The sequence below is a fragment of the Zophobas morio genome, unplaced genomic scaffold (genome assembly GCF_036711695.1).
Source record: "Zophobas morio isolate AGI-343-1 ecotype UQ-CSIRO unplaced genomic scaffold, CSIRO_AGI_Zmor_V1 ptg000012l, whole genome shotgun sequence".
NCBI lineage: Eukaryota > Metazoa > Arthropoda > Insecta > Coleoptera > Tenebrionidae > Zophobas > Zophobas morio.
Genome location: NW_026972117.1, coordinates 23115649 through 23130583, shown reverse-complemented (window position 1 = coordinate 23130583; position 14935 = coordinate 23115649). Strand labels below are relative to the sequence as shown.

The window sequence follows — 14935 nt, the reverse complement described above, 5'->3', positions numbered from 1 at the left end:
TGGGCGGGGCTAGCAGTAGCTATGATAAAACGTATTTTGGCAAATGACATAGCTTCTAAGAGAATAAACCACGGATGGGCGGACCTAGTAGTTGCTATAATAAAACCGAACAATATTAAAAGAGTAGTCACTTCCTTTCTCTATTTAACTGACTTATTTTATCAACTGTAAAATGAGAATTGAATTATATTTTGGCAAGAGGTATCTCAGTAATTACCAGAAAGATAAAAAATAATTCTTTGAAGACTATACAGTGTGTTATTGAAAGGTACGTACAACAAAATTGACAGTTCTTCGCGAAGCCTAAGAAGCCTGAAAAACTTAATTTGTGTTATCAAAATTATAAAGGGAAAAAAATTAACCCCTATCCAACCTTTTTAGACGCTATTGAAGGATAAATAGGTAAAATTAATTTATTTTAGTAAATCCTAGCAACTGTAACAATAAAAAATAAGAGTCCCTTTTGTTGCGATAGGAACGAAAGATGACCTTTTTATCAGAGGCGTACAACGAATTTGGACATAAATTTTAATAATTTTTTTCTCTAAAAGGATAACACTTTTACCTGAATTTTTTTTTAATTTTAGCTACCCATACTTCGAGACCAATTGCCGTTTTTATTTTGTACGTACCTTTCAATAACACGCTGTATGCTAAAATTATTTTCCACTATACAGAGTGTTCTCTTTTTAAGGCGATGTTTTTGTGAATTTTGGGCAGACTGTATATACGTGGTGGTGGGTATTAGACGTTTGAGTACATCGGTTGGAATTCTACTACTGACGTACGTTTACAGTTAACAACAATAGAGCCCGTTTTCATAGTCTTATGTGAAAATACGCAAGAACATCTAAGCCATTTAATTGGAAGGGATGTATAGTAAAATAAAGAAATCTTTCTTAAATTTCAATGTTTTTCAATTTACATTACTACTGATTTTTTTTCCAAGAATTTACGCAAAATATGCATTCAGCAATGTGTGTTCATTACAATATCAACTGCAACTAATGTCAAAAAAGTTCCGAACATCTTAAAAAAACACTTTTTTCCTCTATATTAACCTATGGGTTCCAAAAAATAATAACACAACCCAAAGGGTTCCACAAACAGATGTTGAGGCATGTGATCGATGGATCTAAACGAAGAGCTCATTTATGCTGACAAGGACACTGTAATTTAATTTAATTTATTTAATAAAACTAATGAATCTTATGCCAATTTTCCTTCTAAGTTCACACTTGTTTTATTAAAAAATTGTCATTGTGGTTTAATCACAGACATCCTAAATCCTTTCCAAAGATGACTCGTTTACTCATTATATTGCCTGCTCGATTATATTTTCGCATGCCAGAGTACATTATCCAGATGCGAAGGGTTTTTTGATTTCGTTGTTCATTAATTGTTAACAACGCAACACATAAAAGAAGCACTTGCGAATTTAATACAAACGGTGACTCGTGATAATTTTTCACCCGAAAAATACATGAATAGAATGATGCATAGCTTTATCAAGTTGCCTTACTTTAGTTACGATTGCATTAAAAATAAAGGTGTATTTAATCATACTTTTTGAAATATATATTAAATATGAATTCCTAACTATAAAATATAACAACACGGAAATTGCGTCATAAATGTTGCCTTGATGACATCTTTGTCTTATAAAAATTTAACGATCCCCATTAAATATAGATTAAAGTGACTTTTCCTACTTTTTTTGGCGACAATCTTTCCGCTTAAATATTAATATTTTTGTTTTTTATCGATGTTTTTCGTGCCTGGGGCGTGAATTGTGGCAACCATTTCGTTTATTGCTTTCCATAGAAAAGACCTTGTCTAAGTTTGTATAGACGCGAAATCCACTGGGAATGCATTCGTTCCGTTCATTGTTAAAATTTTCACAGTACTGTATTATTATACTTATTTTCAGATGAAGGAAATGCTTGAATTTTAATGATCTGAAAAGTAGTTACTTTAGAGACGAAGTACACTAGTTATGTTGCAGAATGTATAGATGACAGACATGTTATAAATTTTAGAAGTTTCACCGTGAAGGGTACATAATATATTCGTATTTTTCGTATTTGAACAAGTGAAAGCTCAGGCTTTGGCACAAATATAAAAGTGGATATTTAACACAACGTTAAATAAGTTCATATTAAAATATCCATTTTACCACCTTGTTCTCTTTCTTGAGCGACATCTAACGAAAGTATTAGAATATCGTCATTTTGAAACTGAACCGAAATTCAAAATTTCTTTGAAATCTGATCGAAACATTAAACTGATTGAAATATTACAGTACATTAATTAATACGAAATTAAATAGTAATTCTAAATTAAATTTAATGAAGCTCTTAAAAGAGGTTGTTAAAAATTTTTTACCCAGATGTCTTAATTTTTCCCAAAGTTATACATATTCTGAGCTTAAAACAGCACTTAAATTATATCTTATTTTTTAGAATTGTCTAAGCAAAACGGTCCCTATTATTTACCTTTAATTAATATTTAGAGGCGTTCCTTAATTTTTTCTCTTAAAAGACATTTTTATCGTATTATGTCACGCATTCTAACCAAAATTTTGGATAATAAATGACTTAACGAAAGGAAAAGAATTCGACCCAATTTTTCATAAAAATTGATACTTAAAAAAAATATTGCCAATTATCTCAGAAACCGCTTAAGTTCCATAAATTCTGGAAACACACTAGCGTTATATCGTCTTGTACATCTAAACTGATACATTTATTTATTTATCTACGACTCTTTAATAATAGACGCATTATGTACGTAACTATAGATACATAATACCCCATATTAATCACTAGTGTTTAATGAATATTAAACACTAGTGAATAATGGATTTATTTCAAAATGTCCTAAAATACTGTTCCTTTTTTTCTAGAAAAATATAAACGTCAAAACTATGTATGTATTCGTTTTTTACGTGTTATATATTTAACAGTTATTATTCTGTGTAGGATTTAAAATTTAAATTTACAATCTAAACGGAATTCGTATTTCGCGATTGTAGATTGTAGATGGCTCTGACGTTGTTTACGTTGCCACCTGCTACTACGGACGCTTAGCCGCCATTGTGCGTATTGTTTTGAATTTTGATTTCTTGCGAAAATTTATTACCGACGAGTGTTTTTATAAGAGGTTATCATCAGTTATAATGGATGAAAACACTGAAAATCTTCCTGGCACACCTCCCGAAGTGGCAGAAGCAGCTGGTGCTGTTAACCTGTTACCAGAGAAATCTCAAAAATTGTACAAAATAGCGTACAATCAATTCATGAAGTGGAAACAAGAAAAGAAGATTACCTCATTTTCCGAACGGGTGATATTAGCATACTTTGCAGACTTATCAAGTAAATACAAAATTTCTACGCTGTGGACTTATTACTCCATGCTACGAAGTACTCTCAACATCAATCATAACATTAATATAGAACAGTACCATAAATTAAGAGCATTCTTAAAGCGTCAAGGAGAAAATTACCAGCCAAAGAAAGCGAAAACGCTTAGTCCTCAACAAATAACTAAATTCATCACTGAAGCCCCTGATGTAAAATATCTAGCAACGAAGGTAAGAAATTATTGTTTCAAAATTATGTTGTAGGTTCTCATTTATTATTTTTTTAAAGGTGGCTTTGATAATGGGCATAATGGGTGCATGTAGGACTCAAGAACTGCATTCAATGCGAATTCAAGACATCAAAGATTTGAATTCAGCTTTTTTGGTAACACTGCCCAACACTAAAACAAAGATTAGAAGATCTTTCACAGTAACTGAAGATTACTATTTAATATGCAAAAAGTATCTTGATTTACGTCCAGCTGAAGTGCAATCAGATGTGTTTTTCCTTAATTACCAGAATGGTAAATGTACTATGCAGAGAATAGGTATCAATAAATTTGGTGGTATGCCGAAAGAAGTTGCAGCATATTTGGGGCTCCCAAATCCAGAATTATTTACTGGACACTCTTTTCGTAGATCCTCGGCTACTTTATTGGTGGATTGTGGAGGGGACATAACCGATTTAAAACGCCACGGAGGATGGAAAAGCTCCTCCGTGGCAGAGGGCTACATAGATAACAGTGTGAGATACAAACTAGAAACATCAAAGAAAATTTTTAAACAGGTGAATCCCTCGTCAACACCATGTACATCAATTCGAGCTCCTGTAATGGCAGAAAACTGTGAAAACATAGAGGAGTATGCTGCTGTAAACTGCGATAATGTTGTGATGAATCCATCTCCCCCATGTACATCAAGTGAAACTAATTGTGGTTTAAGAGAAACTAGTAATTTTGTTAAAAATTCCCATTCCCTCAGTAGTAATGTCAGTGTTGACATGAAAGGCAAGCCAATACAGATTTCAAACTGCAGTGGCCATTTTACATTTAATTTTCTTGCTAAGACAAGTAATAATAATAATTAATTACTTATTTGTTTTGTTTATTGTTTCTGAAATAAATTATTATTTGTGAAACGTGTATAATTTGTTTAGAGTCGTAGATAAAACGTCGTATTTAACTAGCGTATAATGGCTATTATTCACACGGATGATTTACACACTCGCCTGCGGCTCGTGTGTAATTTTCATCCTCGTGAATAATATGCTACATTATGCGCTTGTCAAATAATATACTATTATTTAATCACATGATTGAATAAAAATTGGTCCAAAGTTATTTCGACAGAACTTCCTTCGCCCTTGAAGTGCAGCTCAAGAACTCCCGTTTCTTTGAAAAATTATCAAAAAATGTTGGATTTGTTTTTTTAATAACCTCTATAAAGTAAAAACCAATTACATAAACAACACTCCCGCAAGTTTTTGGACTTGGATTTATCATTACTTCAATTTTTTTTTGTATCTTCAGTCTTTCAGTTTGCAAATTTTCCAATTTTTGAAATTTCTAAATATTTGATTTTTCAATTTTTTGCTTCAATTTTTCAATTTTTAATTTTCGATTTTTCGATTCTTCAATTTTTCATTTCTTCAAATTTTCAATTTGCAACTTTTCGCTTCAAATTTTTATATTCCTTCAGGGTTCCGATTTTTTTATTTTTTTGTTTTTTCTATTTCAATTTTTTTCAAATTAAAAAAAAATGGAAAAATTGCAAAATTGTTAAACTGAAAAATAAAAATATAAAACGGAAAATGTATAAAACGAAAACTTTGAAAAATCTAAACATTAGAAATTAAGAATTTGAAAAATTGAAGAAAGAAAAAATTGAAAAATCGAAAGATTATAAATTGAGAAACTGAAAAACCGAAATAGTGCAAAATCGCAAAAAAGAAATAATATTGCAAAATGGAAACATTGGAAAATTTAAAAAATCGGAAAATTGGAATACTGAGAAATCAAAAAAATTCCAAAATTGAAGATTTTTAAAACTGGAGGACCGAGGAATTGAAAAATCAAAGATTGAAAAATTGAATAAATGAAAAATTATAAAATCGAAAGAAACCTTGAAAAATTAAAGAAATGAGAAAATAAAAAATTGTGATACAAAATCGAGAAAACCAAAATAACAAATTGGTCTAAAGAGTTTATATAGTACTTCCCTCGCTGTCGGGAACGCGACGATTGCAAGCCTATTATCTCTTTTTTCGTATTACATTTTTGTAATTCTTGATTTAATCAATAAAATTAATTGACTCAGTCATTAATTTTTTTCAGACACCCTGTATAAGCAAATCTAAAAAATATTAATGCAGTGATAAATCACAAGTATCGACTCATCATTCTTTACACATTTAAAAGCATTTTTTTCAGCAAAATTTTGCGGTGGCGTCATCAAATTTTTAGGGGGGATGAGCAAATACATTTTGATCAAAATTTTAGCATGCTTATGATAAATTTAAAACATCTCCAAGATTTCAAAGCATTCGGTTTTGTAGTTCCTGATTAAATCAATAAAATAAATTCACACTTTCATTAATTTTTTGAGTCACCCTGTATATGCAAATCCAAAAAATATGAATGGAATGATAAATCACAACTACAGACAGTTGACGTCATCAATTTTTTTGAGGGGATAGGTAAATATATTTTGATTAAAAATTTATCATGCCTGTCATAACTTTAAACCATCTGCAAGATTTCAAAGCATTCGGTTTTGCAGATTCAAAATTAAATTGCAAAATGTTGTTTCATAATTTTGAATTTTTTTCCAAAAATCTGGACGTTTCGGGTAAAAACTCAATTCGGATTCATAAACTACATGTGTAGGACTATGTTATTTTATAAAATTTAAAACCCATTTCCTATGTACAATTTTGAAGTGACGTCATCGCATTAGTGGTGGGGATGATTAGACAAATTTTGGTTGGCGTTTTACCATCTACATGATATTGCTAATATAAATACAAAATTTCGCAACAATCGGTCCAGTACTTTCGGAGATTATCTGTCTAATAAAAATCCGGGACAGCAGACAGACGGACAGACGGACAGACGGACAGACGGACAGACGGACAGACGGACAGACGGACAGACAGACGGAAACGGGAGACCTATTTCTTCGTCCTCTACAATACATCCTTTGCTAACGCCCAGGAAGTAAAAATTCGGGAAAATGAAAAATAAAAACCAAGAACTTGAAAAATTGAGAAAACGAAAAATTGAAAAATCAAAAAATTAAAAACCGAGAAACTGAAATACTTGAAAAATTGCTAAATTGAACAAACGAAAAACTTGAGAAATGCAAAAACTGAAAAATTAAAGACAATGAAAAAAGTAAAAATTGTCAGAAAATTATAAAATTGAAGGAAAAGGAAAGACGAAACATTATGATACCAAAGAATTGGTGAAAGGTGACTAAATCCAGATTTTTATTAAATTATTATTTTTAAATCATAAAATTTGATTTTGTAGTTTTATTTTTTTATGACAACCCTTGTAAGTTAACATAAAGATATGTATGTAATGTTAAAGTAAATGTAAAAAAGGTGCTATGCGTTTATTTGAGGTGAGTTTCTCCTTTACAAAACTTTATGATGACGTCATCAACATTTTTTTCAAGGACACACTGTATTTCTAAATTTTCGGAAAAATGGAGTGAGTCATTCTTGATATTTTAATCAGTACTATAAATTGCCTCGTTTATTAATTTTTTTGAGTAACCCTGTATAAGTAATTCCAAAATCTATGAGTGCATTGATAAACCACAATTATAGAGTCCTAATATTTTATTTGGTAACATTTTGAGATGACGTCATCAATTTTTTGGGACGGGATAAACAAATAAATTTTGTTTAACAATTTACCAGGGCTACGATAACTTTAAAACGTTTTCCACAATTTAATTTTTTTTTTTTCTAAAATTGGACATCTAGAGTAAAAACTGAATACGGATTCATGAACCACATGTGAAGGAGTATCTTAATTTATAAAATTTAAATAATATTTACTAATTTTAATTTTGGAGACGACATCATCCTTTTGTTGGTGGAGATGTTTATCTAAATTTTGGTTAGCGTTTTACCATCTACATGATATTCTTAATACACATATAAAAGTCTAGTCTAGTAGCTTGGGAGATTATCTGTCAAATAAAAATTCGGACAGACGGCAGACATACAGACAAACGGAAACGGGAGACCTACTTTTTCGTACTCTAGGAGTCCTGAAACGTCGAGAAAACAAAAGCAGTCAGTCGCCCAATGAACTCGATTGCACTGCTTTCTTAGCTTACGCTCAGGAAGTAAAATTAAAAATTCTTCATAAAATACAGTTTCTTTTAGATTCCAAAACTTCTTAAATACTTATTACAAAAAAAAAGTTTGCACAAACCAACTTTTCTTATGAATTACACAGAAACAACATACATTAATTTAATTTCAACTGAAAATGCAGCATCATCATTGCTAAGAAAGGTAATGTAGTGAGACCGTAGTAACGAATATTTCATCTTTCCTTAACATTTAACGGCTTGTGGAACACGGAAACACAGATTTCCGGCTTCCATCTGTCTGTCTGTCTAGTGTCCACCGGTGAGATATTTATTACGCAAATATTCTTTGAAACCGCTCAACTGATATTTAGAACTTTTAAGTCTAGATTAACATTATAGTGAATATGGTAGAACGCGAGACAATGCCAATATATTCGGCGAAACGCGTCGACAATTTTTGTAATTTGTATTTTCTGTGTTAAAAGGGAAATATAAACGTATATTGTAATCCCGAGTTCAACAAGAGCATGGTAAGTACGAACGATTTCCGTGTAATTTAAAACCATTATTCTGAAATAAAAATTTAACAACTTTTAATATTACATCCGCGGCAATCGCGATATTTTTTATGTTTTTTAGTAGCGGATACCACAGTTTATCGATCCCAGTGTAATTTTTGCTGGGAATTGCATTTTTCATTTTAGCGTTTAGTCTTTTGAGGTGATTTTTAATCCAGTCGCTCAAATAGCTTTCCGCGGTTGGCCTGTTTCGAGCTATATAATTTAAAAGCCGGCGTTAGAAATTCACTCAAAGGCAAGATTTCGAATGAGGTCGGCCGTGTCGTATGTCATCTTCATGTTTTCACTGTGTCAACCTACAAATACACGTGGAAATACACGTCTAGCTTGTTTTGTTGGAGGAATAAGATCAGAGAGAGCGTCTTTAGTTGCGAATTCGCAACATTCGGGCTCTTTGATATTATTCCGGATAGAGCATCATTTAAATCTTATAAACGTCTCGCGACAGCTTGTTTCCGTTTCCTTTACGGTTCACTCTTTATCGCGTCGACTACTGCTAGGCAAGAATAAATTGACGGTTTAAAATTCGAATTTTCACCTGAGCTCGTTCATTCAGAATAAATAAGCGTTGCCCGATATAAATAAAGCCAATTTAAGGAATGCTGGTTATACGCGAGAAATTAGAAATGAATGGCTTCCATATATTTTAATTTTGCTAGCTATTTGTTACATACATGCTGTTACCGACGAGGGTATCGCCAGCATTTGCGTGCACCGGTAGGCATTAACTGACATAAATTTAAATATCTTGCACCTGTGGAATTTTAAAGGTACAAAATTACATGGCAACGATACAGAAACGGCTGTTCGAGTTGTTATAAATCTCTCGAGAGAAATATTAAACACACATTCTCAAAATATGTGAACAAGGGACCACATGAAATATTTTTTAAATTAAATTTATTATAACCAATAACTGACACAATAATTATGCGTTCTACAGTACGGTTTTAAAATCAAGCCCGTCCTGGTCTCCTTATAACGCTGAAACCGCTAGAGGTACACATTTGAGATTTAAAACGAATGAAAGAGTAACCAAATGATACTGGTTGACGCAACATAATGACACGCTGGGAGTTTGAAATGTCAAAACTATGGCATATACGTAAAAGCTGTTTAAATGTTATAGATAGAGAGACAAGTCACCCCTCTTTTGAAAGCTTATTTCATTCTACACATGATATCAAAGTTAAAAAAAAATCATCGACCCTGCCATTGCATCTTCAATAGCAACAAGACTTGCGATATCGTAAATGCCGTTGCCATGGAAGATGCGATGGCAGGAATTGCGATCGCGAATCACAACTATTGTCACCGCATCTGCCATATCGCAAATCGAAGTTGAAATTAGTCCCTAAATCTATACATATCTAAAGCGGTTCCAAATTTATAAACTTAAAAAATGTTAATTCTAATATGGGGCATTCCTGGGTAATTTAAACCAGTAACAATTTATTTTCATCTTTGGTTCTAATTTTGTATTATACAGGACAATTGTTCTAACTAATATACACTACATTCCAAAAAAGTTGGGTGCTTGAAATTTCATTAACATTCGTCCACTCCTTTCATGTGTCATGATTTTTTTGGGATGCAATGTATACAGGGTGAGTCAGTACATGTGCGGTCTCAATATCTCATTAATTATACGAGAAAAACGTGAAGGACTAAAGTTGTACGGTTTTTTGAGCAGGATACGTCAAAATTATTTTTGACTACGTAGAATGTTCTGTTATTGAGGTTTTTTATATCGAACAACCTTTATGTTTTAGTCTCTATTAGCCTCTTCTTAGGCCTTATAGCCATAATATAGTTTATTTCTGAAATTCTGATAAGACCTTGCCATGTTATTACAATTTTGTAGAATTTTTACTTCCCGAGCGTAAGCGAAGGAAGTATGTATTGTAATTTAACAATGCAAAGATTCACAAAAAAAAAAGTAATAATGTTATTTTTAAATATGTTGCATATTTTACTGAGAGACAAAACAAAGATATGCGATCAATTATGGTATCCATTAAATAAGATATTCAAATAACGATGTTTCAGTGTTTTCAAACAGAACACCCTGTATTTTATTATTGCATCTTACTGTATTTTTTCTTTTTTTGATATGTCGCTGTGATTCTTAAAAATGACTATCAACTTTAAACATAGAAAATACTTAACCAAAAAGAAAGAATAGAAGCAAAATAAGAATTAGTAATAAAATATAGGATGTTTTATTTTTTTATGAAAACTGATTCAATTTTATTTATGCCGTAACAAAGGTCACACTCTTATATAATTTTTTCGGCAAAATTTTGGGGTGGCGTCATCAATTTTTTAGGAGGGATGAGCAAATACATTTGAATCAAAAAATTAGCATGCTTCTGATAACTTTAAAACATAGAATGATAAATCACAAGTAATATTTTGGTGTGACGTCATAAATTTTTTAGGGGGGATGAGCAAATAAATGTTTATTAAAAATTCATTACGCTTATCATAACTATAAACCATCTGCAAGATTTCAGAGCAATCGATTTTGCAGATTCCAAATTAAATTGCAAAATATTGTTTCATAATTTTGAATTTTTTTCAAAAATCTGGACATTTCGGGTAAAAAGTCAATTCGGATTCATAAACTACATTTGTAGGACTATGTTCTTTTATACAATTTAAAACCCATTTACTATGTACAATTCTGAAGTAACGTTATCACATTATTGGTGGGGATGAGTAGACAAATTTTGGTTAGCGTTTTACTATCTACATGATATTTCTAATATAAATACAAAATTTCACAATAATCGGTCCAGTACTTTCGGAGATCTGTCTAATAAAAATCCGGGACGGCTGACAGATAGACGGACAGACGGACAGACAGACGGAAACGAGAGACCTATTTCTTCGTCCTCTAGGGGTCATTAAAAGGTCGAGAAAATGTAAAAGTAAAAATTGCAAGTAAAGTGGAATAACGTATCAACGTCACATTGGAATTTTAAAAATAGATGTTTTAAGGCTATAAAGAGCATCATAAATCTTTAGTCAAAAAATATTTGCTTATCCCCTCCAAAAACTTGATGACGTCAGCTCAAAAGTTTGTGGAATAAATCATATCTAAAATGTACAAAATATGATGAGTCCGTACTTGTGATCTATCACTCCATTCATATTTTTTGGATTTGCATATACAGGGTGACTCAAAAAAATTAATGAATGCGTAAATATATTTTATTGATTTAATCAGGAACTACAAAACCGAATGCTCTGAAATCTTGCAGATGTTTTAAGGTTATAAAGAGCATAATAAATGTTTAGTCAAAATATATTTGCTTATCCCTTCCAAAAACTTGATGACGTCAGCTCGAAAATTTGCCGAATAAATCATATCTAAAATGTACAAAATATGATCAGTCTGTACTTGTGATCTATCACTCCATTCATATTTTTTGGATTTGCATATACAGGGTGATTCAAGAAAATAAATGAAAGCGTAAATTTATTTTACTGATTTACTCAGGAACTACAAAACCGAATGCTTCGAAATCTTGAAGATATTTTAAAATTATCATAAGCATGGTAAATTTTTGATCAAAACGTATTTGGTCGTCCCCCCTAAAAAATTTATGACGTCACCACAAAATTTTGCTGAATAAATCCTATCTAAAATGTACAAAATATGGTGAGTCTCTTCTTGTGATTTATCATTCCATTCAAATTTTTTCGATTTGCATATACAGGGTGACTCAAAAAAATTAATGAATGCGTAAATTTATTTTATTGATTTAATCAGGAACTACAAAACCGAATGCTTTGAAATCTTGCAGATGTTTTAAGGTTATAAAGAGCATAATAAATTTTTAGTCAAAATATATTTGGTTATCTTCTACAAAAAACTGATGACATCAGCTCAAAAGTTTTCCGAATAAATCGTATCTAAAATGTACAAAATATGATGAGTCTGTACTTGTGATTTATCATTCCATTCATATTTTTGGATTTGCATATGCAGGGTGACTCAAAAAAATTAATGAAGGCGTGAATTTATTTTATCGATTTAATCAGGAATTACAAAACCGAATGCTTTGAAATCTTGGGAATATTTTAAAGTTATTATAAGCATGGTAAACTTTTGTTCAAAATGTATTTGTTCATCCCTCCTAAAAAAATTGATGACGTCACCCTTAAATTTTGCTGAATAAATCCTATCTAAAATGCAAAAAATATGATGAGTTTGTACTTGTGATTTATCATTCCATTCATATTTTTTAGATTTTCTTAAGAGGTGGTTCAAAAAAATTAATGAAGTCAATTTATTTTATTGATTAAATTAAAGGCAACACTTATTATTAGTATTACACCCCAACCAACCCAATTTGGTAGACACAAAATTTGTTAAAGGAAAAACTCGGTTGAAACATAAGGGTAGCACGCTTATTTACATCGACTTTAACATTACAGACCTGCATTTGTTTTATGCGTTCACTTGGTTCCGCGAATGTGAAATAGACATGTTTATAATCAACCAATTGTGAATTTCACCGTCAAGAATTAAAATAAAACCCAATGTTTTATATAATAAGCGGAAGTCGAAGCAATAAAACCGATGGTCGTTTTGTTTACAGTTTCTCTGTTTGACTCTCACGTATGCTGTTACGCCTGTCATCTTAAATTAAGAATGTTTATACATACACGATTTTCAGTTGCCTCTGATACGTATACGTGAGTAAATTGTTTCGTTATTTTATTGATTATTACAAATCAATATTCAAAACGACCCAATTCATTTTCCCGAAAATTTGAGAATATAATAATTTTATTCTTAGTATTACACTACATCTATCCCAACTGATATACGTGTCCTTGAAAAAATGTTGATGACGTCATCGCAATTTTTTTTTAAATTCCCACTACAAAAATGTAATGAGAAAAAAAACACAATAGGCATGCAGTCGTCAAGTTTCCGACAGCGAGGGAAGTACTGTCTAAACTCTTTAGACCAATTTTTTTGATTTATTACTCAAAAGTAATGATATTAAATTTGCAGACAGAGAATATTAAATTCACTACATTAAAAAAAAATTGGTCTAAAGAGTTTAGACAGTACTTCCCTCGCTGTCGGAAACGTGACGACTGCATGCCTATTATGTTTTTTTTCGCAGTGGATTTCAAAAAATTCGGTTTTGTAGTTCCTGAGTAAATCAATAAAATAAATTTACGCATTCATTAATTTTTTTGAGTCACCCTGTATATGCAAATCCCAAAAAAAATCAATGGAGTGATAAATCACAAGTACAGACTCATCATATTTTGTACAGTTTAGATAGGCCTTATTCGGCAAACTTTCGAGCTGACGCCATCAATTTTTTGGAGGGGATAAGCAAATGTATTTTGACTAAACATTTATTATGCTCTTTATGACCTTAAAACATCTGCAAGATTTCAGAGCATTCGGTTTTGTAGTTCCTGATTAAATCAATAAAATATATTTACGCATTCATTAATTTTTTTGAGTCACCCTGTATATGCAAATCCAAAAAATATGAATGGAGTGATAAATTACAAGTACAGACTCATCATATTTTTACAGCTTAGATAGGATTTATTCGGCAAACTTTCGAGCTGACGTCATCAATTTTTTGGAGGGGATAAGCAAATATATTTTGACTAAACATTTATTATGCTCTTTATAACCTTAAAACATCTGCAAGATTTCAAAGCATTCGGTTTTGTAGTTTCTGAGTAAATCAGAAAAATAAATTTACGCTTTCATTAATTGTTTTGAATCACCCTGTATATGCAAATCCAAAAAATATGAATGGAGTGATAGATCACAAGTACAGACTGATCATATTTTGTACATTTTAGGTATGATTTATTCGGCAAACTTTCGAGCTGACGTCATCAAGTTTTTGGAGGGGATAAGCAAATATATTTTGACAAAACATTTATTATGCTCTTTATGACCTTAAAACATCTGCAAGATTTCAGAGCATTCGGTTTTGTAGTTCCTGATTAAATCAATAAAATATATTTACGCATTCATTAATTTTTTTGAGTCACCCTGTATATGCAAATCCAAAAAATATGAATGGAGTGATAAATTACAAGCACAGACTCATCATATTTGTACAGTTTAGATAGGATTTATTCGGCAAACTTTCGAGCTGACGTCATTAATTTTTTGGAGGGGATAAGCAAATATATTTTGACCAAACATTTATTATGCTCTTTATAACCTTAAAATATCTACAAGATTTCAAAGCATTCGGTTTTGTAGTTTCTGAGTAAATCAGTAAAATAAATTTACGCATTCATTAATTTTTTTGAGTCACCCTGTATATGCAAATCCAAAACATATGAATGGAGTGATAGATCACAAGTACAGACTCATCATATTTTGTACATTTTAGATATGATTTACTCCACAAACTTTTGAGCTGACGTCATCAAGTTTTTGGAGGGGATAAGCAAATATTTTTTGACTAAAGATTTATGATGCTCTTTATAGCCTTAAAACATCTGCAACATTTAAAAGCATTCTGGTTAGCAGATTAAAATAGTATATTATTAACTAAGGTTGTGAAGACAGACATTCTAGACCGAGCGCAAATTAGAACCTGAGACGCGCAGCGTCGAGGGCTCTAAAGCGCGAGGTCTAGAATTGGCTTCACAAACGTGG

At 31.3% G+C, this 14935-nt stretch overlaps 2 protein-coding genes across 2 annotated transcripts in view; both read left to right on the top strand.

The window, feature by feature from the left end:
• The window catches only part of LOC135128038 (locomotion-related protein Hikaru genki), a 282123-nt gene that overhangs the window by 199706 nt on the left and 67482 nt on the right, over positions 1-14935 (top strand). The window lies entirely within an intron of this gene.
• Positions 2997-4312, top strand: LOC135127757 (uncharacterized). Its single transcript, XM_064054349.1, has 3 exons — positions 2997-3592; positions 3651-4232; positions 4304-4312. The coding sequence occupies exons 1-3, from the start codon at positions 3179-3181 to the stop codon at positions 4310-4312; spliced, it is 1005 nt and encodes a 334-aa protein (XP_063910419.1). The 5' UTR covers positions 2997-3178.